Here is a 27,731-nt window from a genome sequence, read left to right on the forward strand (position 1 = left end):
TGGTCTATATTTCTGTTTTTGTACCTGTACCATACTGTCTTGATGACTGCAGTTTTGTAGTATAGTCTGAAGTCAGGAAGGTTGATTCCTCCAGCTCCATTCTTGTTTCTCAAGACTGCTTTGACTATTCAGGATCTTTTGTGTTTCCATGTGAATTGTGAAATTTTTTGTTCTAGTTCTGTGAAAAATGCCATTGGTAGTTTAATAGGAATTGCACTGAATCTGTAGATTGCATTTGGTAGTATAGTCGTTTTCACAGTATTGATTATTACTACCCAAGAACATGGAATATTTCTCCATCCGTTTATGTCATCTTTGATTTCTTTCATCAATGTCTTATAACTTTCCGTATACATGTCTTTTGTCTTCTTAGGTAGGTTTATTCCTAGATATTTTATTCTTTTTGTTGCAATGGTGAATGGGATTGATTCCTTAATTTCTCTCCCTGATTTTTCATTGTTAGTATATTGGAATGGAAATGGTTTCTGTGTATTGACCTTGTATCCCATGAATATGCTGAATTCACTGATTGCCTTTAGTAATTTTCTGATAGTTTTGGGGGGGTTTTCCTATGTATAGTATCATGTCATCTGCAAACAGTGAGAATTTTACATCTTCTTTTCTGATCTGGATTGCTTTTATTTCTTTTTCTTCTCTAATTGCTGTAGCTAGGTCTTCCAAAACTATGTTCAATAATGGTGAGAGTGGACACCCTCATCTTGTTCCTGTTCTTAGAGGGAATGCTTTTAGTTTTTCACTATTGAGAATAATGTTTGCTGTGGGCTTATCATATATGGCCGTCACTATGTTGAAGTGGGTTCCTTCTATGCTCTATTTTTGAAGTATTTTTATCATGACTGGGTGCTGAACTTTGTTGGCTTTTTCTGCATCAGTTGGGATGATCATATAGTTTTTATCTTTCAGTTTGTTAATATAGTGTATCACATTGATTGATTTGCATATATTGAATAATCCTTGCGTCCCTGGAATAAACTGGACTTGATCATGGTGTATGAGCTTTTTAATGTGTTTTTGAATTCTCTTTGCTAGAATTTTGTTGAGGATGTTTACATCTATGATCATCAGTGATTCAGTTTGGTTCAGTTCAATCGCTAGGTTGTGTCCGACTTTTTACAACCCCATAGATTGCAGCATGCCAGGCTTCCCTGTCCATCACCTACTCCTGAAGTTTGCTCAAATTCATGTCCATCAAATCAGTGATGCCATCCAACCATCTCATCCTCTGTCGTCCCCTTCTCCTCCTGCCTTCAATTGTGCCCAGTATCAGGCTCTTTTCCAATGAATCAGTTCTTTGCATCATGTGGCCAAGTTTCATTTTCAGCATCAGTCCTTACAATGAATATTCAGGATTGATTTGCTTTAGGATTGACTGGTTTGATCTCTATACAGTCCAAGGGACTCTCAAGAGTCTTCTCCAACACTACAGTTCAAAAGCATCAATTTTTCAGTGCTCAGCTTTCTTTATGGTCCAACTCTCACATCCATACATGACTACTGGAAAAACCATAGCTTTGACTAGAAGGACCTTTGTTGGCAAAGTAATGTCTCTGCTCTATAATATGCTGTCTAGGTTGGTCATAGCTTTTCTTCCAAGAAGCAGATGTCTTTTAATTTCATGGCTGCAGTCACCATCAGCAGTGATTTTGGAACCCCCCAAAATAAAGTCTCTGACTGTTGCTGTTGCTTCCCCATCAATTTGCCATGAAGTGATGGACTGGATGCCATGATCTTAGTTTTCTGAATGTTGAGTTTTAAGCCAACTTTTTCACTTTCCTCTTTCACTTTCATCAAGAGGCTCTTCAGTTCTTTTTGCTTTCTGCCATAAGGGTGGTGTCATCTGCATATCTGAGGTTATTGATATTTCTTCCAGCTGTCTTGATTCCAGCTTGTGTTTCATCCAGCCTGGCGTTTCACATTATGTATTCTGCATATAAGTTAAATAATAAAGTTAAATAAGTAGGGTGACAATATACAGCCTTGAAGTATTCCTTTCCCGATTTGGAACCTGTCTGTTGTTCCATGTCCAGTTCTAACTGTTGCTTCTTGACCTGCATACAGCTTTCTCAGGAGGCAGGTAAGGTGGTCTGGTATTCCCATCCCTTTAAAAATTTTCCACAGTTTGTTGTGATCCACACAGTTGAAGGCTTTGGTGTAGTCAATAAATCAGAAGTAGATGTTTTTCTGGAACTCTCTTGCTTTCCTCGATGGTCCAACGGATGTTGGCAATTTGATTTCTGGTTCCTCTGGCTTTTCTAAATCTAGCTTGAACATCCCAGGAAGTTAACAGTTCATGTACTGTTGAAGCCTGGCTTGAAGAATTTTGAGCATTACTTTGCTAGTGTGTGAGATGAGTGCAATTGTGCGGGAATTTGAGCATTCTTTGGCATTGCCTTTCTTTGGGATTGGGATGAAAACTGACCTTTTCCGGTCCTGTGGCCACTGCTGAGTTTTCCAAATTTGCTGGCATATTGAGTGCAGCACTTACACGGCATCATCTTTTAGAATTTGAAATAGCTCAACTGGAATTCCATTACCTCCACTAGCTTTGTTTGTAGTGATGCTTCCTAAGGGCCACTAAACTTCGCATTCTGAGATGTCTGGCTCTATGTGAGTGATTACACCACCGTGGTTTTCTGGATCATGAAGATCATTTTTATGTAGTTCTTCTGTGGATTGTTGCCACCTCTTCTTACTATCTTCTGCTTCTGTTAGGTCCGTACCATTTCTGTTCTTTATTGTGCCTATCTTTACATGAAATGTTCCCTTGGTATCTTTAATTTTCTAGATGAGATGTCTAGTCTTTCCCATTCTATTGTTTTCCTCTATTTCTTTACACTGATCACTGAAGAAGGTTTTCTCATCTCTCCTTGCTATTCTTTGGAACTCTGCATTCAGATGGGTATATGTTTCCTTTTCTCCTTTGCCTTTCACTTCTCTTCTTTTCTTAGCTATTTGTAAGGCCTCCTGAGATCACCATTTTGCCTTATTGCATTTCTTTTCCTTGGGGATGGTCTTGATCACTGCCTCCTGTACAATATCACTAACATCTGTCCATAGTTCTTCAGGCACTCTATCAGATCTAATCCCTTGAATCTGTTTCTCACTTCCAGTGTATAATCATTAGGGATTTGATTCAGGTCATACTTGAATAGTCTATTGGTTTTCCCTACTTTCTTCAATTTAAGTCTGAATGTGGCAATAAAGAGTTCATGATCTGAGCCACAGTCAGCTCCCAGTCTTATTTTTGCTGTCTGTATAGAACTTCTGCATCTTTAGCTGCAAATAATATAATCAGTCTGTTACTGGTATTGACCATCTGTTGACGTCCATGTGTAGAGTCATCTTCTGTGTTGTTGGAAGAGGGTGTTTACTATGACCAGCGTGTTCTATTGGCAGAACTCTGTTAACCTTTGCCCTGCTTCATTTTTGAACTTCAAGGCCAAACTGGCCTGTTACTCCAGGTATCTCTTGACTTCCTACTTTTGCATGCCAGTCCCCTATAATTAAAAGGACATATTTTGGGTGTGTTAGTTCTAGATGGTCTTGTAGGGCTTGATAGAGCCATTCAGCTTCATCTTCTTCAGCATTACTGGTTGGGGCATAGACTTGGATTAGTGTGATATTGAATGGTTTGCCTTGGAAACGAACAGAGATCATTCTCTTGTTTTTGAGATTGCATCCAGTACTGCATTTCAGACTCTTTTGTTGACTATGAGGGCTACTCCATTTCTTGTAAGGGATTTTTACAACCAGTAGTAGATATAGTGGTCATCTGAATTAAATTTGCTCATTCCAGTCCATTTTATTTCACTGATTCTAAAATGTTGGTGTTCACTCTTGCCATCTCCTGTTTGATCACTTCCAGTTTACCTTGATTCATGGACCTAACACTCGAAGTTCCTATGCAATATTGTTCTTTACAGCATCAGACTTTACTCCTACCACCAGTCACATCCACAGCTGGGTGTTGTTTTTGCTTTGGCTCCATCTCTTTATTCTTTCTCTTAAGTGATACTGGCCTGTAATTTTCTTTTTTTGTTTTGTCTTTGCCTGATTTTGGTATCAGAATGATTGTGGCCTCATAGAATGAGTTTTGAAGTATTTCTTCCTCTGCAACATTTTGGAAGAGTTTCAGAAAAATGAGCATTAGCTCTTCTGTAAATGTTTGATAGAATTCCCCTGTGAAGCCATCTCACCCTGGGCTTTTGTGTTTTTGGAGATTTTTGATCACAGTTTCAATTTCAATATTTGTAATTGGGTTTTTCATAATTTCTATTTCTTCCTGGTTCAGAGTTGGGAGGTTGAACTTTTCTAAGAATCTGTCCTTTTCATCTGGGTTGTCCATTTTATTAGCATATAGTTGCTCATATTATTCTCTTATGATGCTTTGTGTTTCTGTGTTGTCTATTGTAACCTCTCCTTTTTCATTTCTAATTTTGTTGATTTGATTTTTCTCCCTTTTTTTCTTGATGAGCCTGGCTAGTGGTTTGTCAATTTTTTTTATCTTCTCATAGAACCAGCTTTTGGTTTATTAATCTTTGCTGTTGTTTCCTACATTTCCTCTTCAATTATTTCTGCTCTGATCTTTATGACTTATTTCCTACTGCTGACTTGAGGTTGTTTTGTTCTTCTTTTTCCAGCTGCTTTAGATGTAGACTTACATAATTCATTGCTTTTCTTGTTTCTTAAGGTAGGATTGTATCACTGTAAATTTCCCTCTTAGAACTGCTTTTGCTGAATCCCATCAGTTTTTGGTCGTCATGTTTTCATTGTCATTTGTTTCTAAAAATCTTTTGGTTTCCCTTCGTATTTCTTCAGTAACCTCTTTGTTATTTAGTAATGGATTGTTTAATCTCCATGAGTTTGGGTTTTTTTGCAGTTTTTTTTCCCCTGTAGTTGATATCTAGCCTCATTGCATCATGGTCAGAGAAGATACTTGATATGATTTCAGTTTTCTTAAATTTACTGAGGCTTGATTTGTGACCCAATATGTGGTATATCCTGAAGAATGTTCCATGTGCACTTGAGAAGAAAGTGTATTCTTCTCCTTTTGGATGGAAAGTCCTGAAGATACCAGTAATTACCTTTAAATGTAAAGGAATTAGATGCACCAATCAAGAGATACAGACTGACTGAATAAGTACAAAATCAAGACCCATGTGTATGCTGCCTACAAGTGACCCACTTCAGACCTACAGACACATACAGACTGAAGGTAAAAGGATGGAAAAAGATATTCCATGAGAATAGAAACCAAAAGAGAGCCAGAGTGGCAATCCTTATTTCAGACAAAATTAACTTTAAAATAAAGAATATTATGAGAGACAAAGAAGGACACTACATAATGATCAAGGGATCAATCCTAGACGAAGACATAACAACTGTAAATATTTATGCACCTAACATAGGAGCAACTCAATACATAAGGCAGACATTTAGAGGGATAAGAGGGGAAAATCAACAGTAACACAACAATAGTAGGGGTTTTTAACACCCCACTCACACAAATGGACAGTTCATTAAGACATACACACATATACACAAATAGAATTTATAATAGGTTATATAGTAATTTTCAAAAAACATAAGGAATTCTTAAGTTGCTTTAGGTAGAAAGGCATTCTCAATTTTAGTGTATATTGATGCTGTACAACAGTATTCCAAGATACATTCTCAGATTGTAGATTCTGAGATGTACAATTGAAATAATATTTTTTGAGTGCCTCACATGCTCTTAACAGTCTTTCTCTTGGTTCTGGCCAGAAACAACTTCCTAAAAGAGGTTAATTTTTCTATAGCATTTACTTTTTTCCCCCCCTTCTGTTTGACCTCTGGAAACTTGTGCAGTGCCATATGAATGTAGCCAAGCTTGTCTGATCTTGCTGAATATACTCAGAATTATGCCTGCTTGACCTGTGTAGAATTATGCTTGGGTAACAGTTTGGTTATAGAAAGTTGAAAGGCCACAGTTGTTGGTTTATGTGATACGTATGTATATGCTGTTGCTTTTCAGTCTTTTTTTGGAGGCAATTTACATCTTTTTACCCATGGGCTATATATATGTTGATTATTTTCTTTCATAGTTTATTTTTATATGACTCTTGAAATGGATTCAGATTTATTAGATCTTAATAGGAGAAAGAAAATATTGAGTTAAGGGAAGAGTGAAGAGCATAGGTTAACAGAAATTCTTATATTACGATTTTATCAGATTGCTGTCTCAAGATTGGAACTATAGCTTGAAATACAGCATTTGAGTTTTGGTATTATCAGATTAGTGCTTTATAACTGAGGTGTGTATACCATATTATGTGTGTTTTTTAAACTTTTTATTTTAATTACATGATTTTTATTAAAAACAATTACTGAGTATTTGCTACATGATGATCTACTTTTGCAAAGCATTTGCGGTAGAGATAATCAATTTTTGTCATAATATGTTATACCTCATTTTTTCTACTACTTTTGAAAGTAGTTGATTAAGATGTAACAAAAGGAACTGAATAATATCGAGTGATATTTTATGCTAGCTCTTGCAGAGCCAGAAATTACATCTTTATTCACTCCATGGTATACCTTGCCCTCTAATTTTAATATATTGAATAATTACACAACTATTAAAACTATCATCTTGTTATAAAAAAGCTGCAATAAAATAAAATCCCTGTTTGACACTCCCCCTCCTTCTCCATACACACACTGTTTATGTTAGGGTAGAGTTTGTTTATTTTTAACTTTTCATTTTGAAATTATTTATGACTTAGAGAAAAGTTGCAAAGGTAGAATTTCCATATATTCTTTACTCCTCTTTCCATACTATTAACATTTGCATTACCATAGTACAGTTATCTGGAGAAGGCAATGACAACCCACTTCAGTACTCTTGCCTGGAAAATCCCATGGATGAAGGAGCCTGGTAGGCAGTCCATGGGGTCGCAAAGAGTCGGTCACGACTGAGCGACTTCACTTCACTCACTTCATACTTTATCACTGGAGAAGGACATGGCAACCCACTCCAGTATTCTTGCCTAGAGAATCCCATGGACAGAAGAGCCTGGCGGGCCGTGGTCCATGGGGTCGCAGCGAGTCGGACATGACCGAAGCGCCTGAGCATGAGTACAGTTATCAATACTAAGAAGTAACCAGTAGTGCAGTACTATCAACTGAAATACAGACTTTATTTGTATTTGACCAATCTCATGTCACTGATAGCATTTTTCAATTCAGTGTGTTAGTCACTCAGTCATCTCTGGCTCTTTGTGACCCCATGGACTGTAGCCCACCAGGCTTCTTTGTCCATGAAATTCTCCAGGCAAGAATACCAGAGTAGGCGGCATTCACTTCTCAAGGGGATCTTCCCCACCAAGGAATCTAACCTGGGCCTCCTGCATTGTAGGCAGATTTTTTTACCATCTGAGCTACTAGGGAAGTCTCATTCAGTAGCTCACATAACATTTAGTATCTCACATCATATTTAGTTGTCACATCTCTTTAGTCTTCTCTAATCTGTGATAGTTCTTTGATGCTTCATAACCTTGACACTAATCAGATATTTTGTTCACTGTCTTTCAATATGGATTTGTCTAGTGTTTTCTCTTTATTAGATTCAGATTATGCATTTTTGGTAAGAATATCAGAAAAGTGATGTGTCTTTCCAGTATGTCATAGCAGGGTCTGCCTGAAATTGATATGTCTTTTTCCTGATAATACTAACCTTGATCACTTGATTAAGGACTGATGCTGAAGCTGAAACTCCAATACTTTGGCCACCTGATGCAAAGGACTGACTCATTTGAAAAGACCCTGATCCTGGGAAAGATTGAAGGCGGGAGGAGAAGGGGACAACAGAGGATGAGATGGCTGGATAGTATCACCAGCGTGACGGATATGACTTTGAGTAAGCTCCAGGAGTTGGTGATGAACAGGGAAGCCTGGCATACTGCAGTCCATGGGGTCACAAAGAGTCAACATGACTGAGTGACTGAACTGAATTGAATCTGATTAAGGTGGCTTCTGCCAGGTTTTCCCACTGTTAAGTTTTTCTCTTTTTAAATTAATACCAAGTTAAATAAGGAGGTCATTAGACTTAGGAGGCTTTAATGCCTTAGTAGCCTAAATAAGCAAACCAAAACCTATATATATCAGTGCTTTAATGTTAAGAAATCAAAACCTAAGGATAACACATCACAAACAGCCACCTAGGCTTTCCTAAATAAGGCAGCGGCTTACACAGTAGCCAAGAAAATACTCTCCTTGCTTGGCTTCCAACTCCTCTCTATAAAAATCTCTTTCCTAGCTCCTATAGGTAATGTAATAATGCCTCAGTTTATTTCTTAATATTAATAAATGTCATAGTTTTATGGGTTATTGTCTAAACGTATTTATTTTGTTGTTAGAATTGTTCCAGCTTTGAAAATTGGGAGATGTTAGAAGAATAAGAGTTTTCAAAAATAAATTGAGACATATTATATTTTTAAGACTTTATTTGAGCAAAAATCCAATAGTTAAGCCCTAAACTGAAAGTGGTGAGGAGGCCTTTATGCTCAAGAGTGAGGGGAGAGACTTTATTATAGAGCAGGCTCAGAAACAAAGCAAGAGAAGTATTTGATTGGCTGTAACTTTGTGGTGGTGGTTTAGTTACTAAGTCGTGTCTGACTCCTGCAACCCCATGGACAGAAGAGCCTGGCAGGCTACAGTGCATGAAATTCTCCAGGCAAGAATACTGGAGTGGGTTGCCATTTCCTTCTCCAGGGGATCTTCCCAACCCAGGAATCGAACCCTGGTCTCCTGTATTGTAGGTGGATTCTTTACCAAATGAGACTGTAGCTTACGTGGTTGCCTTATTTGGAAAAAGTAGGTGGCTGTTTGTGATAGATTTTGATTTCTTCACCTTGAGGCATTATAGGCATAGATTTAGCTTACTTAAGCAGGCTGCTAAGGTACTAGAAGCACCTCAGTCTAATGGTCTCCTTGGTTAATTTATTTAACAGGAGCAAAACCAGATATATAAATATGTTTAAATAATTGCAAAGCTAAGTGTAAATGGCTGTAGAGATTGTTGCTCTCAACCTTACACTTAAAAATAAGGTGGAACAAACTGCAAGCTCTGGACATTTCTTGAAACAGAGAGCTCAATTTAACCAACTCAAAATCTCCAGAGAGATGCATGCTTACAGGAAAAGATGAGATGTGAGCATTAGCTTATATGGGCAGACACCTCTGAAAATGCGTGAGAGCATTTCAGTTACATAGGCAACAAATTAGTAAAGGCCAGATGTGGGCAGGTTAGAATGGGGAGCCTCTGAGGGCAGCAAATATAGGAGCAGCTTGAGTTCTTTTGCAAAATATCTCCACAGGCCCCACTTGATGAGAGCTCTGTTGACCTATGCCTCTTGGCACAGGCCTAGGAGGAGGAACAGCAGTTGTTATGGAAAGGGCACATAATATTTCCTGGATCCTTCTCCTGTATCTTTTCTATGTATCAATAACCATAAGTTTAGAAAGAGGGGTTCCTTAAAATACAGTCCTTATGATACTGGTAAAAACCACTGAGGCTGGGGATAGGCAGAAAATAACTTGGGGGCAGGACAGGGTTACATGCTGATATCAGAACTATGGAAAAGACACAGGAGCACTTCTAAGACTCAGGTATACAGGGTCTGATCAGCACAAGCCTAATGAGAATAATAGAGAACACCACTCCAATAATAGAGATTCCCGTGTCTAGACTAATAAGTATCTAATAAAAGTAACAACTCACTACTAATGAGAGCTTCACAAGATACAGACCCCTCTAGAAGGGAAGACCAAAAGCTAAGTGTGGAGCAGACATTGCGGAAACATCTGGTCCACCTGAGGGGGTGTATCGCTAGAGAGATTTGAGGCCTGTGGTATACTGAGGGTAACGATGGCGACAGTAAAGCTTAAACCTGCCTAACATGTGATAGATAAACACACCTCCATGCTACACACATGCCTAACGTGTGATAGATAAACACACCCCCATGCTACACACATGCCTAACGTGTGATAGATAAACACACCCCCATGCTACACACCTGGCCAGAGGAAGTCTGCCATTGCCAAGCATAGAGACTATTTGCCTCAGTCTCTACTGTCCTATTGAGGATATCCAGATACCAGTAAAACTGTGAGTATATGAAAAAGCAAGATTAAACATCATGTTGGAAAGAGATAAAGCAACAGAAGAAGCAGATGCAGGTGGAATGATCTGAGGTATTTAAAATGACTGATTAATATGTAAAAATCTGTATTAGTTATCTATGGCTACCTAACCATAAAATTTTAGCAGTTTAGAATACTAGTAAGCTTCCTAGAGGCCCTATTGTTTGAGAGGATTTGTGAGAACCAGTCTTAATCTCTTTAAAGTACTTTTTGTTTGACTCTATTGAGGCATCAACTTTGATCTTTTTGAGGCCTTAAACAGAAGTTAGTACCTTGGTTGTATCTCCAGTTTGTTTTTCTTGGCAGTGTCCTGGTTTTTCAGTCTACTAAGAAAACATTTAATTTTAGCAGTTTTACTCTCTGGAGAGGCTGAGCATTTTTGAAACTGAAAATCCTGCCTCATTTTTGTTTAAATAGCCTTTCCTTCAACTTCTGTCTCGCTCTTCTCCCAATTTACTATAAACACAAGGATGAAACCAGCCAGCACTTTCAACACTTTACTTGGAAGCCTCCTTAGGTAGATCAGTTACTCAGTTTATTAGGCATATTTCCTCCTTTCCCTATTTCTAAGGATGTTGGTAAATTTTCTGCCATCACATGTCGTACTTTCTCTTCCTACAGTTTCTAGGTGTGTCTTGGGACTGAGTTTCTAGAGGCCTCCCTTAGTTTTTTTTTCCAAGGGCCTTTCCATATGGTAGATTATGACTTGGCAACTGGCTCCTATCAGAGTGAGACAAAATAATTAAAAACAAAAGTCACTATATTTTGGTAACCTAATTTCAGAAGTTATATTTAGTCAATTTTGATAGTCACTAGATCAGCCCATGCTCAAGGGGAGGGAATTAAAGAATAGCAAGAGGCAGGGATTACTGGGACCCATTTTAGAGGCTGGCTATCACAGTAACATTGTGATTTTCCTAAATTTACTTGTTCTAATATATTTTCTGTGATTCCTTAATAATTTTACATATACAATCATATCATAAAATTTTACCTATTCCCAATCTGTATGCATTTTATTTTCTTTCATTATTGCACTGTCCACGGTCTCTAGTCATTATTAAACAGGTAGTAATTCTTGACACTCCTGATTTATTCCTGAAGTACAAGGAAGGGGACAGAGTGGGTTTTTTTCATCCTTACAGATATGTATATATGAGATGCTATATGTATATATACATATGTATTTTTGTACATATACATATGTATATATGATATGATATATGAGAAAAGAAGAGAGAAGGCAAAGAAGAAAGGGAAAGATATACCCAACTGAATGCAGAGTGCTATAAATATCGAGGAGAGATCCAAAAGCCTTTTTAAGTGAACGGTGCAAGGAAATAGAGGAAAACAATAGAATGGGAAAGACTAGAGATCTCTTTAGGAAAATTGGGCACAATAAAGGTCAAATATGGCACAATAAAGGACAGAAATGGCAAGGACCTAATAGAAGCAGAGGAGATTAAGAAGAGGTGGCAAGAATACACAGAAGAACGGTACCAGAAGTATACATAGAAGATGTATAACTATATTATACTTGTTTATCCAGTAGTCATGTACAGATGCAAGAGTTAGACCATAAAGAAGGCTGTGCTGAAGATTTGATGCTTTCGAATTGTGGTGCTGTAGAAGACTCTTGAGAGTCCCTTGCATCCAAGGTGATCAAACGAGTCAGTCCTAACAGAAATCAACCCTGAATATTTATTGGAAGGACTGATGCTAAAGGTCTAATACTTTGGCCACCTGATGAGAAGAGCTGACTCACTGGAAAAGACCCTGATGCTGGGAAAGATTGAAGGCGTAAGGACAAGGGGGCAGCAGAAGATGAGATGGTTAGATGGCATCACTGACTCAATGGACGTGAGTTTGAGCAAACTCTGGGAGATAATGAAGGACAGGGAAGCCTGGTGTGCTGCAGTTCATGGGGTCACAAAGAGTCGGACGTGACTTAGCAACTGAATGACAACAGATATGGTGTTTTAAGGGTATTCCTTATTAGACTGAAGAAATTCCTTTAGTTCCTAAATTGTAGAAGAGTTTTTATGCCTTCTTTGCATTTAGAGATGATCATGTAAGATTTTACATGATTATCATCTCCTTTATTCTGTTATATATCATACTGCCTCTTATGCTTTGTTCCTTGAAAATGTGTTTTTGGTCTTTTAAAACATGAATTTTTTATTAATTTTCTCTCTACCTAATCTTTCATCTTGTATTCAGATTCATTTTTGTCATTTCCATTTTTGATGTCTAAACTATTATATTAATTTTAGGGGAAATCATGTTTATCTTTTATCTCAGATTTCTTATTTCACCTGGAGTCTTTAACAACACTTACACTTAAAGGGAAAGAAAGTCATTCCTTAATAGGAATAGAATATGCAGTTCAATTCTCTTTTATTTTTTTGAAGTCAAACTCTCTTTTTAATTACTTGCTTATTTATTTTTGGTTGTGCTGGGTCTTCACTGCAGCATGCAGGCTTTCTCTAATTGCAGTGAGCGTGGGTTACTCTTTGTTGTGATGCGTGGGCTCCTCATGACGATGACATCTCTCATTGCAGAGCACAAGCTCTAGGCGCACGGGGCTCGGCAATTGCAGCGCATGGGCTCAGTAGCTGCAGCTTGTGGGCTCTAGAGCACGTGCTCAGCAGTTGTGGTGCTTGGGCTTAGTTGACCCATGGCATGTGGAGTCTTATCGGACCAGAAATTGAATCCATGTCCCCTGAATTGGCAGGTGGATTCTTAACCACTGGACCACCGGGGAAATCCTGATTCTTTTTAAGATTTTCTGTTTTTTCACTTTTTAAAATTGAGGTATTGTCTGTACAATATTGTATGTTTCAAAAGTACAACATAGTAATTCACAACTTTAATGGTTATATTCTATTTACTGTATTATGATACATTATCTGTAATTCCTTGTGTTGTGCAGTATATCCTTGTAGCTTATTTATTTTTAAAGTAGTTGTTTGTACTTCTAAATCCTTTACCCCTTGCTTGCCCTTCCTCCCTTCCCTCTCCCCTTCCTTTTCCTCGTTGGTAACCACTAGTTTGTTCTGAGTATCTGTGAGTTTCTTTCTTTTTTGCTATATTCTCTAGTGTTTTATTTTTTAGATTCCACATGTAAGGTGATATCATACATATTTGTCATTTTCTGGTTTATTTCACTTAGAATAATATCTTCCAAATCTATTTATGTTGTCACAAATGGCAAAGTCACATTTTTTTTATGTGTGAATAGTGTTCCATTTTGATAGTCAAGTGATACATAGACTTTCACTTTTTTCATACATATTTACCGTGTCTTATTTATGCATTCTGGACGCTTAAGTTGCTTCCATATCTTGGCATTTGTAAATAGCACTTCAGTGAACACTGAGGTGCATGTATCTTTTCAAATTAGTGTTTTTGTTTTGTTTTCTGATATATACCCAGGAGTGGATTATTGGGCTATATGTTAGCTCTATTTTTAGCATTTTGAGAAACCTTTATAGTATTTTGCACAGTAACTGTACCAATTTACATTCCCACCAGCAGTATATGAAGGTTGTCTTTTCTCTGTATCCTTGATAACTTTTGTTACTTGTTTTCTTTTCGATGATAGCCATTCTGAAAAGTGTGATATCTTACTGTGGCTTAAATTTGCATTTCCCTGATAATTAGCAATGTTTAGAATCTTTTCTATGTGCCTCTTGGCCGTCTGTATGTCTTCTTTGGAAAAATGTCTATTCAGATCTCCTGACCTTTTTTTAATCAGGTTTTTTTTGATGTTGTATGAGCTGTTTATGTATTTTGAATATTAACCCCTTATCAGGTATATCATTTGCAAATATTTTGTCCCATTCAGTGGATTGTCTTTTTATTTTGTGGATGGTTTCCTTTGCTGTGCAAAAGCTTGTAAGTTTAATTAGATCCCATTTGTTTATTTTTGCTTTTGTTTCTTTTGTTTTAGAGGATAGATCCTTAAATATTGTTAGGATCTATGCCAAAGTGGTTGTGGCTATAATTTCTAGAAGTTTTATGGTCCCCAGTATTACATTTAGGTCTTTAATCCATTTCGAGTTTATTTTTGTATATGGTGTTAGAAAATGTTCTAATTTCTTTGTTTTGCATGTAGTTGCCTAGTTTTCCCAGATCCATTTACTGAAGAGACTGTTTTTTATCCTTTGTATATTCTTGCCTCTTTTGTTGTAGATTAACTGACTGTAAGTGCATAGGTTTATTTATCGATTCTTTATTCTGTTCCACTGATCTGTGTGTATTTTTTCCTTTGAGCCCCATTCTGTTTTGATTAGTGTAGTTCTGTATTAATGGTATAGTCTAAAGTAAGAGTGTGTTGCCTCCAGCTCTATTCTTTTTCAAGATTGTTTTGACTATTCAAGGTCTTTTGTGTTTCCATAGAGTTTTTTAAATTATTTGTTCTAGTTCTTGGAAAATGCCCTCTGTATTTTGATAGAGATTGCATTGAATCTGTAAAGTGCCTTGGGTAGTACAGTCATTTTAACAATATTAATTCTTCCAGTCCATGAACATCGCATATCTTTCCATTTGTTTGTGTTGTCCTCAATTTCTTTCATCAGTGTCTTATGGTTTTTTGAGTACAGAAACCATTTTATTGTTTTAGTTGCTCAGTCATATACAGCTCTTTGCACCCCATGGACTGTAGCCCGCCAGGCCCCTCTGTCCATGGGGTTTCTCAGGCAAGAATATTGGCGTGGCTTGCCATTTCCAGGGAAGATCACATCCCTGGGATCTTCCTGACACAGGGATCAAACCCATGTCTCCTGCATTGGCAGGCAAATTCTTTACCTCTGAGCCACCAGGGAAGCCCCATTTTGCCTCTTCAGTTCAGTTCAGTTCAGTTCAGTTCAGTTGCTCAGTCGTGTCCAACTCTGTGACCCCATGGATCGCAGCAACGCCAGGCCTCCCTGTCCATCACCAACTCCCGGAGTTCACTCAGACTCACGTCCATCGAGTCAATGATGCCATCCAGCCATCTCATCCTCTGTCGTCCCCTTCTCCTCCTGCCCCCAATCCCTCCCAGCATCAGAGTCTTTTCCAATGAGTCAACTGTTCGCATGAGGTGGCCAAAGTATTGGAGTTTCAGCTTTAGCATCATTCCTTCCGAAGAAATCCCAGGGCTGATCTCCTTCAGAATGGACTGGTTGGATCTCCTTGCAGCCCAAGGGACTCTCAAGAGTCTTCTCCAACACCACAGTTCAAAAGCATCAATTCTTCAGTGCTCAGCTTTCTTCACAGTCCAACTCTCACATCCATACATGACCACAGGAAAAACCATAGCCTTGACTAAACGGACCTTTGTTGGCAAAGTAATATCTCTCCTTTTCAACATGCTATCTAGGTTGGTCATAACTTGCCTTCCAAGGAGTAAGCGTCTTTTAATTTCATGGCTGCAGTCACCATCTGCAGTGATTTTGGAGCCCAAAAAAATAAAGTCTGCCACTGTTTCCACTGTTTCCCCATCTATTTCCCATGAAATGATGGGACCGGATGCCATAATCTTCGTTTTCTGAATGTTGAGCTTTAAGCCAACTTTTTCACTCTCCTCTTTCACCTTCATCAAGAGGCTTTTTAATTCCTCTTCACTTTCTGCCATAAGGGTGGTGTCATCTGCATATCTGAGTTTATTGACATTTCTTCTGGCAATCTTGATTCCAGATTGTGCTTCTTCCAGCCCAGCATTTCTCATGATGCACTCTGCAGAGTGCATATAAGTTAAATAAGTAGGGTGACAATATACAGCCTTGATGTACTCCTTTTCCTATTTGGAATCAGTCTGTCGTTCCATGTCCAGTTCTAACTGTTGCTTCCTGACCTGTATACAGGTTTGTCAAGAGGCAGGTCAGGAGGTCTGGTATTCCCATCTCAATTTTCCACATTTTATTGTGATCCACATAGTCAAAGGCTTTGGCATAGTCAATAAAGCAGAAATAGATATTTTTCTGGAACTCTCTTGCTTTTTCGATGATCCAGCGGATGTTGGCAATTTGATCTCCGGTTCCTCTGCCTCTTAGGTTGGTTTATTCCTGATTTTTAAAAATCTGTTGATGCAGTTGTAAATGGAATTTTTTCCTTATTTTCTCTTTCTGAAGTTTGTTTGTATATAGAAATGTGAAATATTTTGTAATATTATTTTTGTATGTTGCAGCTTTACTGAACTCATTGATGCGTTCTAGTAGTTTTTTGGTGATGTCTTTCGGATTTTCTGTATATTTTCATGTCATCTAGTTTTACTAGATGTATATTTACTGTATATTTCATGTCATCTAATTCTTCCCAGTAATTCCTCTGATTTCTTTTTCTATTTTTTTCTAGTGTATTCACAGAGTTGTACAGTCATTACCAAAATCAATTTTATAACATTCTCATTATATCAGAATCCATGTACCCATTACGTCCTGTACCCATTAGCAGTCATTCTCACTTCTTACCAACCTTGCTGGCCTTAGACAGCCACTCTAGGTTTGTTTAGACAACAAAACTCACTGAGTTTTTGTCTCAGTGAATTTGCCTCTTCTAGGTATTTCTTATAAACGGAATTATATGTATAATATGTTGTTCAGTCACTAAGTTGTCTCCAACTCTGCAACCCCATGAACTGCAGCACGCCTGGCTTCCCTGTCCTTCACCATCTCCCTGAGTTTGCTTAGACTCATGTGTGTTGAGTCAGTAATACCATCCAACCATCCCATCCTCTGTCGCCCCTTCTCTTGCCCTCAAGCTTTCTCAAGACCACGGTTTTTTTCCAGTGAGTCAGCTCTTTGCATCAGGTGGCCAAAGTACTGGAGCTTCAGCATCAGTCCTTCTATTGAATATTCAGGGTTGATTTCCATTAGTATTGACTGGTACAATCTCCTTGCTGTCCAACAGACTCGAGTCTTCTCCAGCACCACAATTTGAAAGAATCAGTTCTTCAGTACTCAGCCTTCTTCATGGTCCAACTCTCACATCCATACATGACTACTGGAAAACCATAACTTTGACTATACAGATAATATACATATAATATGTAGTCTTTTTAAACTAGTTTCTTTAACTTAGCATGATGACTTCAAGGTTTATTCCTGTGGCAGCATGGATTGGCAGAGAAGGCAATGGCACCCCACTCCAGTACTCTTGCCTGGAAAATCCCATGGATGGAGGAGCCTGGTGGGCTGCAGTCCATGGGGTCGCTAAGAGTCAGACATGACTGAGCGACTTCACTCTCACTTTTCACTTTCATGCATTGGAGAAGGAAATGGCAACCCACTCCAGTGTTCTTGCCTGGAGAATCCCAGGGACGGGGGAGCCTGGTGGGCTGTCTTCTCTGGGGTCGCACAGAGTCGGACACGACTGAAGCAGCTTAGCAGCAGCAGCAGCAGCCGCTGCATGTATTGGTACCCCATTTCTATTTATTGCCAAATAATATTAGATTTCATAGATAGTACCACATTTAACTTATCTATTCATTTGTTGATGGCATTTGGGTTATTTGTGCTTTCTGACTTTGGGTAATGCTGCTGTGAACATGTCTGTATAAGTTTTTGTGTGGACATAAGTTTTGTTTCTCTTGGATATATATCTAGGAATGCTGGTTGAAATAGTAACTCTTTATTTAACTTTTTGAAGAACTGCCAGACTATTTTCCAGAGTGGCTGCACTGTTTTCCATTTCCACCAGAAATCTATGAAGATTTTCATCTGTCCTCTTACCTAATAGCTGATAGTGTTGAACATCTTTCCATGTGCTTTTTGCCTATTTGTGTATCTTCTTTGAAGACATATCTATTCAGATCCTTTCAAATTGGGTTCTCAATATTCTTTATATATTCCATTTACAAGTCCTTTATCAGATATATTATTTGCAAAAATTTGATCCTATTCTTTGCATTGTTTTTTAATTTTGATAAAGTCCAATTTATTTTTTGTTTTTGTTGTTACTTGTGTTTTTGGTGTTATATCAAAGAAACCATTGCCTAACTCAAGGTCATGAAGATTTATGCCTAGTTTTCTTACAAGAGTTTATAGTTTTTTCTCTCACATTTTGATCTTTAATTCATTTAGAGCTAATTTTTGTAAGTGATTTGAGTTATAAGGGCCCACATTTATTCTTTTGCATGTGTACAGAAAGTTATCCCTATACTACATGTTGAAAAGACAATTCTTTCTCTTCAATTATCTTGGTACTATGATTGAAAATTCAGTTTACTATAAAAGTGTTTATTTATGTTCTGTACACCTATATGTCTGTTCTTATGACAGTACTGCAGTCTCTTGATTATTGCAGTTTTGAAGTAAGTTTTTAAATTGGCAAGTGTGAAATTCCCATGTTTTTCTCCTTTTCCAGGAATATTTTAGGTATTCTGAGTCGCTTTCATTTCTATATGAGTTTAAGGATTGGATCAACTTGTCAATTTCTGCAGATAAACCTGCTGAGATTTTAATAGAGATTGAGTTGAATTTGAAGATTGATGTGGGGAATATTGCCATCTTAACAACATTAAGTCTTCCAGCCATGAACATGGAATGTCTTTCCATTTATATAGGCGTTTAATTTCTTTTCACCATATTTTTATAGTTTTCAGTGGACTCATCTTCCTTCTTCTATTGAATTTATTCCTTTCTGTTTTGTTTTTCTTGATGCAAATATTCATGGAATTTTTTTCCTTAATTTTTTGGGAATTTGTTTACTGCCTGTGTATAAACATATAATTGACTTTGTATATTAATCTTTTATCCTGTAACCTCACTGAACTCCTTTGTTAGCTCTAATAGTTTTTAAGTGGGTACTTTAGATTTTCTGTATATAAAATGTCATATAAAATAGAAATGGTTTGACTTCTTCCTTTATAACCTAGACACCTTTTATGTCTTTTCCCTACCTAACTGCTGACTGTAATCTCTTAATATAAAGTAGAATTGAAGTAGCAGGAGCAGACATTTCTTGACTTGTTTGTGATCATAGGAGAAAAGCACAGTCATATATATATATATGTGTGTGTATGTATATATTTGTGTGTATGTACGTATTTAATGATGGAAGCCCTTATTTTTCACCATGCATTTATATTTGCTTGAAAACAATATATCCCTTTCTCTCTACTAGATATCCTATGAAATCTAGGATATCTAATCTCTAAATTTTACCCACTAAGTTAATACTGAGAATTTATGAAATGCAACCAGCATTCTCTGCTTTGAAATGTGAGGTATCAATCAGGAAAAAAAATTTATCTGATTGACCATTGCATGAGCCTTAATTAACTCTCTTTGGGTTAGAAACTTTACTGCCTTCACCTTGTCTTTCATATTAGTGTGAAAGTACTCTTTCCTGGAGTACCTGGAAGAACACTGAGGGTATATAAAACCATAAAGTAAATCTCTTTCTTGAACATTAGTTTTACTAAAAAGTAAAGAATAGATGAACGTGGGTAAACTTTTTATATTAAAACAGAAAAGACTGTTTTATTGAGTAAAATAAAAAAAATATTTAGGGATGTTTAAGCTAAAACATAAGGCTTCAAGTAAATTCAGGCCTTTTGGCTTGGTTTTCAGCCCAACCATGCAACTCCTAAGTGTATGAATTCTCTGTTCTTGTTAGATAAAAAGAGTACAATTTGTGGATGTTATTGAGAAATACTCTGGGACATTAAACAAATGTTGAAATGGTGATTTCTTACTTTATGAACAGACTATTGTCCTTCTTGTAAATAATTAACAAACCAGCACTGGGAATATCCTCTTCCCAGTGTCCAGAGTTTTAACTTCCTATCCTATAGTCAAATATTTCCCTTTGTTGTGTGTATTTAGATTCTTGTTTTGTTAACTAGCTTATTGCTATACTCTAAATTAGATAGAAGATTAGGTATTTTTATGTTACTTTGTGGTCTGAGAATGCTTTGATAAAAAAATGTAGGTGGGAGGACAGTATAACTGTGCAACCTTCCCAGATGAATCCCAGTTCTTCCCTCTGAGTCTTCCTTAGGCTTCACGAACACTTCAGTGATTTTCTAGAGGTTGAATTGCAGCCACAACAGAACAAAACACACAGCTAAACTAAGCTAAATGATAGCACTACATTCAGAGAAGAAATCTCATTTTTAATCTTACAAAAGATGGTGTGAAGATTCAGTGTCAAGTAGAGTGACTAGAATTTTGCCAATTGAAGTGAGCTTGTGTCAGTACACGTACAGGTGAGCTCCACAAGGGTCGCCTTGCTTAGTCCCGTGTAAGCACCAGTGACTGATATCATTTGTCAGGGCATTGTGAGATTCCTTCCTTTTATTTTTTTAAGCAACATGTGATAGTATTATTACCTCACATTAAGAAATATACTGTACAGAAAGACATAAAAATAATCATGTATTCACTCTGAACGCTTCTCAGGGCTTGTCAAATGGCTACATGTCTAGTTTTATATGGCCATTGTAGGCCATGTCATTTCTGTTGTGTTAATCTATGGCGTTATTGTGAAGGCCACTCTTCATGCTTTTCATGTCTTGTCTAAGAAGTCTTCAGCAAGCTCTAGGTTCTTAAATCTCTGATACATGTTGAGTTACTTTTTGTGTTAACCATGTGCAGTTTAGGTTGTGTTTTTCTTGCCTAAGGGTGTTTGGTTGTTCTGGCACATTTGAATAGTTGAAAAGACTATCCTGCCTCTATTGAATTGAACTTAGTGGAAAAAAAAAATCTGTTGGGCATATTAATTTTTGGGCTGTTTCTGAGTTCTTTATCTTATCCTACTGATCTGTGTATTTAAACCTCTGTCAATACATTATCTTGAATACTGTAGCTATCATTAAATCTTAAAATTGGATAAAGTACTTCCATCTTCTTTATAGTTTTTTTTTTCTTTATAGTTTTTAAAATTGATTTAGCTTCCCATGTCAATTTTTCCTTTGGTTTTCTGTTTAAGTTTTAACATGTGCTGGTCTATATATTAAAAACATCTTGTGGGATTTTTATAGAAATTCCATTAATCTATGGATCAAAAAAAAAAAATGTAGGTCATGATACCAGATAATTTCTCATGTATACACCTCATGGGAAATATTGAACATAAATTAAACAGGAAGACATATTTCAGAGGGGATATAAAATCTTGAGTTTGTTTTATTGGCAAGCTCTCAGCATTTAAGACTGTATTAATATAATTTCTCTTATTAACTATGCTAATAGGCCACAGAGAAGCCATGCATATCTTTAGATAGGCCTATAGAAGTGTTGCCTTTTGTGTTTAACACAGCTTGTTAATTTTATAGCCTTCCAGAACATAATAATCACTAATGGGTAGTCTGATCATAGTGCATAAGAGAAAAGATTTTATTTTTTTAAAAAAGCTCTGTTTGAATAGTGTAGCAACAAAATTTTCAAACATCTCTGGAAACTAAATTTAGAAAAGAATGGTTTTTCTAGATAGAGTACTTTAAGTTTTGGGGAAAGCTCATCATACCATTATGGAATATATGTACAATCATTTTTCGCCCTTAATGATCCCTATAGTTTTCATGGATTTTCTTTATGTTCAACAAAGGGAGTAAGTAAATGTTGAGGTAGATGTTCTGACCTAGCAGGCTCTAGACATACTTTGTGAATTTACTTTGATGTTAGGTCAATGCGATAGTGGACTTTTTTGTTATTGTTTTTATGACCTTGAAGCCTTGCTTTCTTTAAGAAATAAATCTGTGGTCATTCCTCATATTTCTATGGCTTTTATGAATGGGATTGAAATGACAGTGGGCTGTTGTGAGGTTCCTTTTGGATATCTCATAACTGGGTAAAGTTACTTGATTATTTTTTCCTATATTAGGTATTTGGCTAATATTATTTAATAAGCAAATGAAAATAAATGTTCTCTTACCTACTTACAGATTTTCCTCTTCAGCCTTGTCTTCAAGATCTTACCAATCTAAAGGGAGAGATTTTCCCACCTATTCTCTCACTTGAGAGTGTTTATTTATTCTCAGCTTGCAATATGTAGCAGTACCTATTTCATCTTTGTTTTATACATAATTCTACAGATTCATCACTTGTTTTGTTGGCAATGGCACCCCACTCCAGTACTTTGCCTGGAAAATCCCATGGATGGAGGAGCCTGGTAGGCTGCAGTCCATTGGGTCACTAAGAGTCAGACACGACTGAGCGACTTCACTTTCACTTTTCACTTTCCTGCATTGGAGAAGGAAATGGCAACCCACTCCAGTGTTCTTGCCTGGAGAATCTCAGGGACAGGGGAGCCTGGTGGCTGCCGTCTATGGGGTCACACAGAGTCGGACACGACTGAAGTGACTTAGCAGCAGCATGCTAAATTTTGCAGTTTTACAGTTTCTAATGTCTGTTATCCTTTGACACTGCTCTTTCAGCCTGACTTTGGCTTTTGCATAGATTACAGTATTATATGCCTTGTACCCAACCAAATGTTTGATGACTTCTTTCTTATTTCTTTGCAAATGCCCTCCATGTTTGTTAAGGACATATATAGTTTCAGTATATTTATAATATAGTCAAAGAAATTATAAAACTTAAGCTGGAAAGAATTTTTTTTTGAAAGAATTTTTAAAATTGTCTAGTCTAGCCTTTTGTGCTTACAAAGGGGAATATTGATACTCAGAAATAAGCATGCTTTGCCACAGTCACCATATATATGTGGTTTTCTGATTTACAGTTTAGGGGTGTATTTGATCTGGAACAGTTTCCTACAAAGGTATTTCAGAAACTGGTTGATAGATTGAGGAGGAATAATTTGGATGATAGAATTAATTAATGGTTCAGATGTTTGGCAATTTTAGAAAAAACTTAGAGGCAGTGGGAAATTACTGTCAAACATGTTAGTGTAGATGTGGTTGAGAATACTGATAGGAAAAGGGAAGACATTGTAAAAAGATGGTAACAAGAGAGGCAGGATAACCTGAAACCAGAGTATAAATCCTCTCTATATATATGTATTTGCTCTTTGTTTAGTTTTCTGGATTCCTTGTAATTGTATCAGTACTAGAGATTATCCTCTTAGAAAGAAGGTCCTGAGTCCCATTCATGAACCTAGTACTGTGCTACATGTAAATTATAGGAGTTGGGAAAATGATTTGAATGTCATGATAAGCAAGAGAAGATAAGCCTTTTTTTTTTTTTTAAACATTGTATGCCACGCACTTTCACACAAATGAATTCAAAGATGCAGTCGACTCTTGAACATTCAAAATTCTAATTTTCATTATGTTATCTTATTGATCTTATCACCATCTAGCAACAAAAGAAAGGCTGTAGAGTCCATGTTATTCAGAAACTGTTCTGTTAGAATACAGGTGTGGGAGGAAATAAATTTAGATGCTCAGAGAAAAGATATGGATTCCCTGTGGATTTCACCTACACATATCCCAGTGTGATCTTATAGGGTAAAATATGTTGTACTCTTTTTGGAGAATTAATTACCAGTAACATAAATTCAGAACCAACATGTCTGTTCACAGAGTACCATGAAAATTAAGGTTGTCCTTTGTTAAGGTAAGTTTTAATGTTGTTATTGTTTAGGTTTTTTGTTTGTTTGTTTGTTTTAAGTTGGGATGCTTTTCAGAATTAAGCATTAAAGATACATATTTTTGGTCAGTGTTTTTTTTTTTTTTTTTTTTTTTTTTTTTTTTTTTTTTTTTTTTTAAAAATGTTTAAGTCTTTATTGAATTTGTTACAATATTTCTTCTGTTTATTGGTTTTTTTTTTTTTTTAATTTTATTTTATTTTTAAACTTTACATAACTGTATTAGATTTGCCAAATATCAAAATGAATCCGCCACAGGTTTACATGTGTCTTCATAATCCTTTTTGAACTAAGAATCAATGTGCAGACCTTTTTTATGTCAATTCCATTTAAAAATTCCAGTCCAGTCATTTATATGCTACTGAGGATTGCAGGGTATAAGTACCAGGAAAAAGTAAAATTGCCCATGCATGTTTAGTGAAATATTTAAGTGAGAGAGATATATATATATATGTTTGTTTTATTGTTAGAATTTAAATAGAAGTATGGGAAAAAATCTAAATCAATATAAATTGTTCCTGTTTGATAATGAAGAGGTGAAATCTTTGTATTAGATATTTTTCTGTCATGGATCATAATTGGGAACCCATAAAGTATAGGACTTTCTGTATTTAAGACAATTCTGACCATTGCAAAAATTCTTAATGTAAAAATCACATACATATTTTATTACAAAGGCATGAAAGAGTCCCTTCTGAAAGGTTAATTTGAGAAGAAATTTTAAAGATATAAAGTATCCCCGAAAAAACCAACATACTTCTGGAAGAAATCTAGTTTTGGTAAACCACAGCTATCGGCACCTATTTTATTTTGTTCTCATGGGCATTTCGTTTCTTTCAGAGTAAGTGAGGAAAAGGAAGTGACAGAAGAAAGACTCAAAGCTGAGCAGGAATCATTTGAGAAGAAGATCAGGCAGTTGGAAGAACAGAATGAATTGATCATCAAAGAAAGGGAAGATATCCTTTTTGAAAGTCCTCTTTTTTAACGTTCAGAAAGTTTGACTGTTTCATGAAGAAAACGTGAACTCCAGAGAAATAATTGTTCTAATTTATAACCTAGTGTAAATCTGCATGGGCTGCCATTTCGAGGTAATTGGAACGACACTTAGCAGCATGTGCTGTGGCTCCCTTGGTGCTTGACGCAGCCGTCCAGCTGTTCCCACTGCCGCTGCTCTACAGTGGCGCACATACTTGTCAACTCAGAGAGACAGGAGAAAACTCGGGCATTAAAATGTAGTGTTGGAACTTTATTAAATTCTGTTCCACTACTGTAATTGAGCCCAAAACATCTTTGTCTTTGGTATTCTTTCTGGCTAAAGCTTTGACAGTTCTAAGGCATTCTACTCTAATATCATTTTAAAAAATCCATTGTAGCTTATAGATGTTGTAATTGATAGATATTTATACTGCAGCATAATACCACCAAACTTTTCATGGAAGAGAAACTATTGGGTGTAGAATTAGAGGGGTGTGTGTGAGTGTAAATATGTATGCTTGTGTTATTCATGAGAAAATAAAGTAAAAACTGAAGTTTTAACTTAAGGATTGTACTTTAAGGGATATATGAGTTGAAATAAGTGTATTGCTGAAATTGTTTTGACTGGGTAGAATTGCTTATCTTTGGGTGTTTTTGTACTGACATTTTCAAAAAAGAGAAGTGATTGTCCCTAAAGTTAGGATCCTGAATCTGCCAGGGTATGTGAAGTCCTGAAGGAACCATTGTTCTTATTGTCAGTATCGTAATTTTTGTGACTTTAATAATTATTTTGAAGATACTTTGAGTGTCAAAAAATGATCACATATTGACAGTAACTATACCTTTGTGAAAACAAAGCAAAGAGAAGCATAAAGATAAATTAATTCACTGGGGAAAAATGCACAAAAGTAACTATTCAAATTGAGATCTGAACTTGCATTTTTCAAACAGTGGGAATGTGTGATTGCAGATTAATATAATCAGAATTCTGCAATTTGATTTGTGGAGTAGGACATTTGTTAGTTTTATGGGCCCCCAAGTTCAAAGGAGTACTTTTCCAATTATATTTGTTCTTTAGCACTTGAGTAATCTTGAGCCTTCTCTTTTCTCTCCTTTCATTGACTCTATTGCCCTGGGTTGTCAACTCTCAGGCAGTCCCCCTTTGGTGATTTTCATCTTGATGCTTTTTTCTCTTGATTGAAACAGCACTGTTTAGTCAGAATTTACAACTGTGCTCAGCCAGAGTTAATCTTTCACTTTGCAAAAGGAGTAGTGACTCAGGACCCTAGCACTTTCAAGAAAAGGTAGACCAGGAGTGCTTTTATGTGTAACGGAAGCTCGCTTTACAGGTCTGTTACTTGGCACGTAACAGTTCTGAAGATAAGTGGCCACTGGCGTTGCTGTAGTGGCTTAAAGTTTTCAGTGATGGGTCTATAGAGTTCTCTTAGTTTCTTCTAATGATTGTGGGATTCCAGGTTCCAGGATGGTTGCTCCAATTTCAATTATTATGTTTCCATTAAGGCAGAAAAAAAGAGGAAAGGAAGCCATTCTGGTAGTTGTGACTCCCTGTTTGTTTTTATAACACATGCAGTTTTTGTCAGGGCATTTCCCTCCACGCTGCCACCCAGCAGTCTTTCATGAGATATTTATTGTCCTGAACTTTATCATGTGGGCATGCTAATCTGCAAGGGAGGCTGAGAAATTGAGCATTCAGCTTATCCAATTTATACAGTGGGAGGCAGCAGGGAACGGGTTGGAAATGAAGTCAGCCTTCAACTCTGGTAGCAGAAGTAGGGGAGATTGAAATCACTTTTTGTATACAGAGGAGGTGTTGATACCTTGATCTTCCTGGGAAGAAAAGAAAAAAAAGTATTGTGTGCAGTGGAATTGGGGCTGAGAAATAAGATGAGAGATGAAAGAGGTCGCAGACAATTTAGAAAGCCTGGCTACAGTTAGAGTGGGACCTTGTTTATCTGGTGCTAGCCTAACAAAAACAAATGTGTGGCTATATGGTAAAGCACAGTTCAACTTCGGTGGACTATTACAGTTAGCACTCTCTGGGTCAAGATTAATTGTATATAGTATCGAAGCAGTTGACATTCAGCATGATTATGGACAGAATAATTTCTTTTGTCAGGCTGAATATTAAGATACATCGGACACGACTGAGCGACTTCACTTTCACTTTTCCCTTGCATGCATTGGAGAAGGACATGGCAACCCACTCCAGTGTTCTTGCCTGGAGAATCCCAGGGACGGGAAGCCTGGTGGGCTGCAGTCTATGGGGTCACACAGAGTCGGACACGACTGAAGTGACGCAGCAGCAGCAGCAGCTGATTGTAGTGACACAGTATTTCCTTTGTTTCTTAGCACATAGGTCAACCCACTGCCCTGGAACAGATCTGCCCGGTGCCAGCTCAGTGCAGCCACACACGTCCCTTGTGTATCTTCCGTGGCTGTTCTTGCCCTGCAGCTGCAAGTGGTGCAGTTGCAATAAAGATCTTGTGGGCTGAAATATTTACTGTCTGACCCTTTACAGAAAAGTTTGCTTACTCTGATCTAAATTGTAAAATTAAAAAGTAAAGGAAAATACAGTCAAAGACTTAGACATGAATCATAGTTAGACCTATTTTGATATAAAAAGATTTGACTTGAGTATTATTATTGTGAGTGAAGATTGGAGTAAATGTTAGACCATGTTCAAAAATTAAAATAGTTTAGTTAGTGTAATTGGTTTAAGATTTTTTTGAATCACCTAAAGATAAGTGGTATTTGTGGAACTTGTCAAAGAAAAGAGAAAGGAAGATATGATTAAAAAACAGTGAGATCCATGTCTTTTTTCCCAAGTGGATTGCTCAGGTATGAATCTCCTTTACCAGTATAAACCTGTCAAAGGTTAATATAGGTGATTTTACTGTACATAAAACTCTGTAAAACTTAGAGACATAAAACAAGGATATAATTTAAAACAATATAATTTTAACTACAGATACATTTACCTATCATACATGAATGATTCA

The 27,731-nt window shown here is 36.8% G+C and overlaps 1 protein-coding gene across 8 annotated transcripts in view; it reads left to right on the plus strand.

Annotated features, from left to right (window-relative positions):
* Window positions 1–27,731, plus strand: part of KIAA1328 (KIAA1328 ortholog) — a 479,088-nt gene that overhangs the window by 84,609 nt on the left and 366,748 nt on the right. For all 8 annotated transcript variants that reach the window (XM_044934675.2, XM_045164051.1, XM_025273267.3 and 5 more), the window contains one exon: window positions 24,577–24,692. In XM_044934675.2, the coding sequence (XP_044790610.2) occupies window positions 24,577–24,692 (116 nt within the window). The remainder of the gene's footprint in view (window positions 1–24,576; window positions 24,693–27,731) is intronic.

Source organism: Bubalus bubalis, chromosome 22, assembly GCF_019923935.1.
Source record: "Bubalus bubalis isolate 160015118507 breed Murrah chromosome 22, NDDB_SH_1, whole genome shotgun sequence".
In the NCBI taxonomy this organism is placed as follows: Eukaryota; Metazoa; Chordata; class Mammalia; order Artiodactyla; family Bovidae; genus Bubalus; species Bubalus bubalis.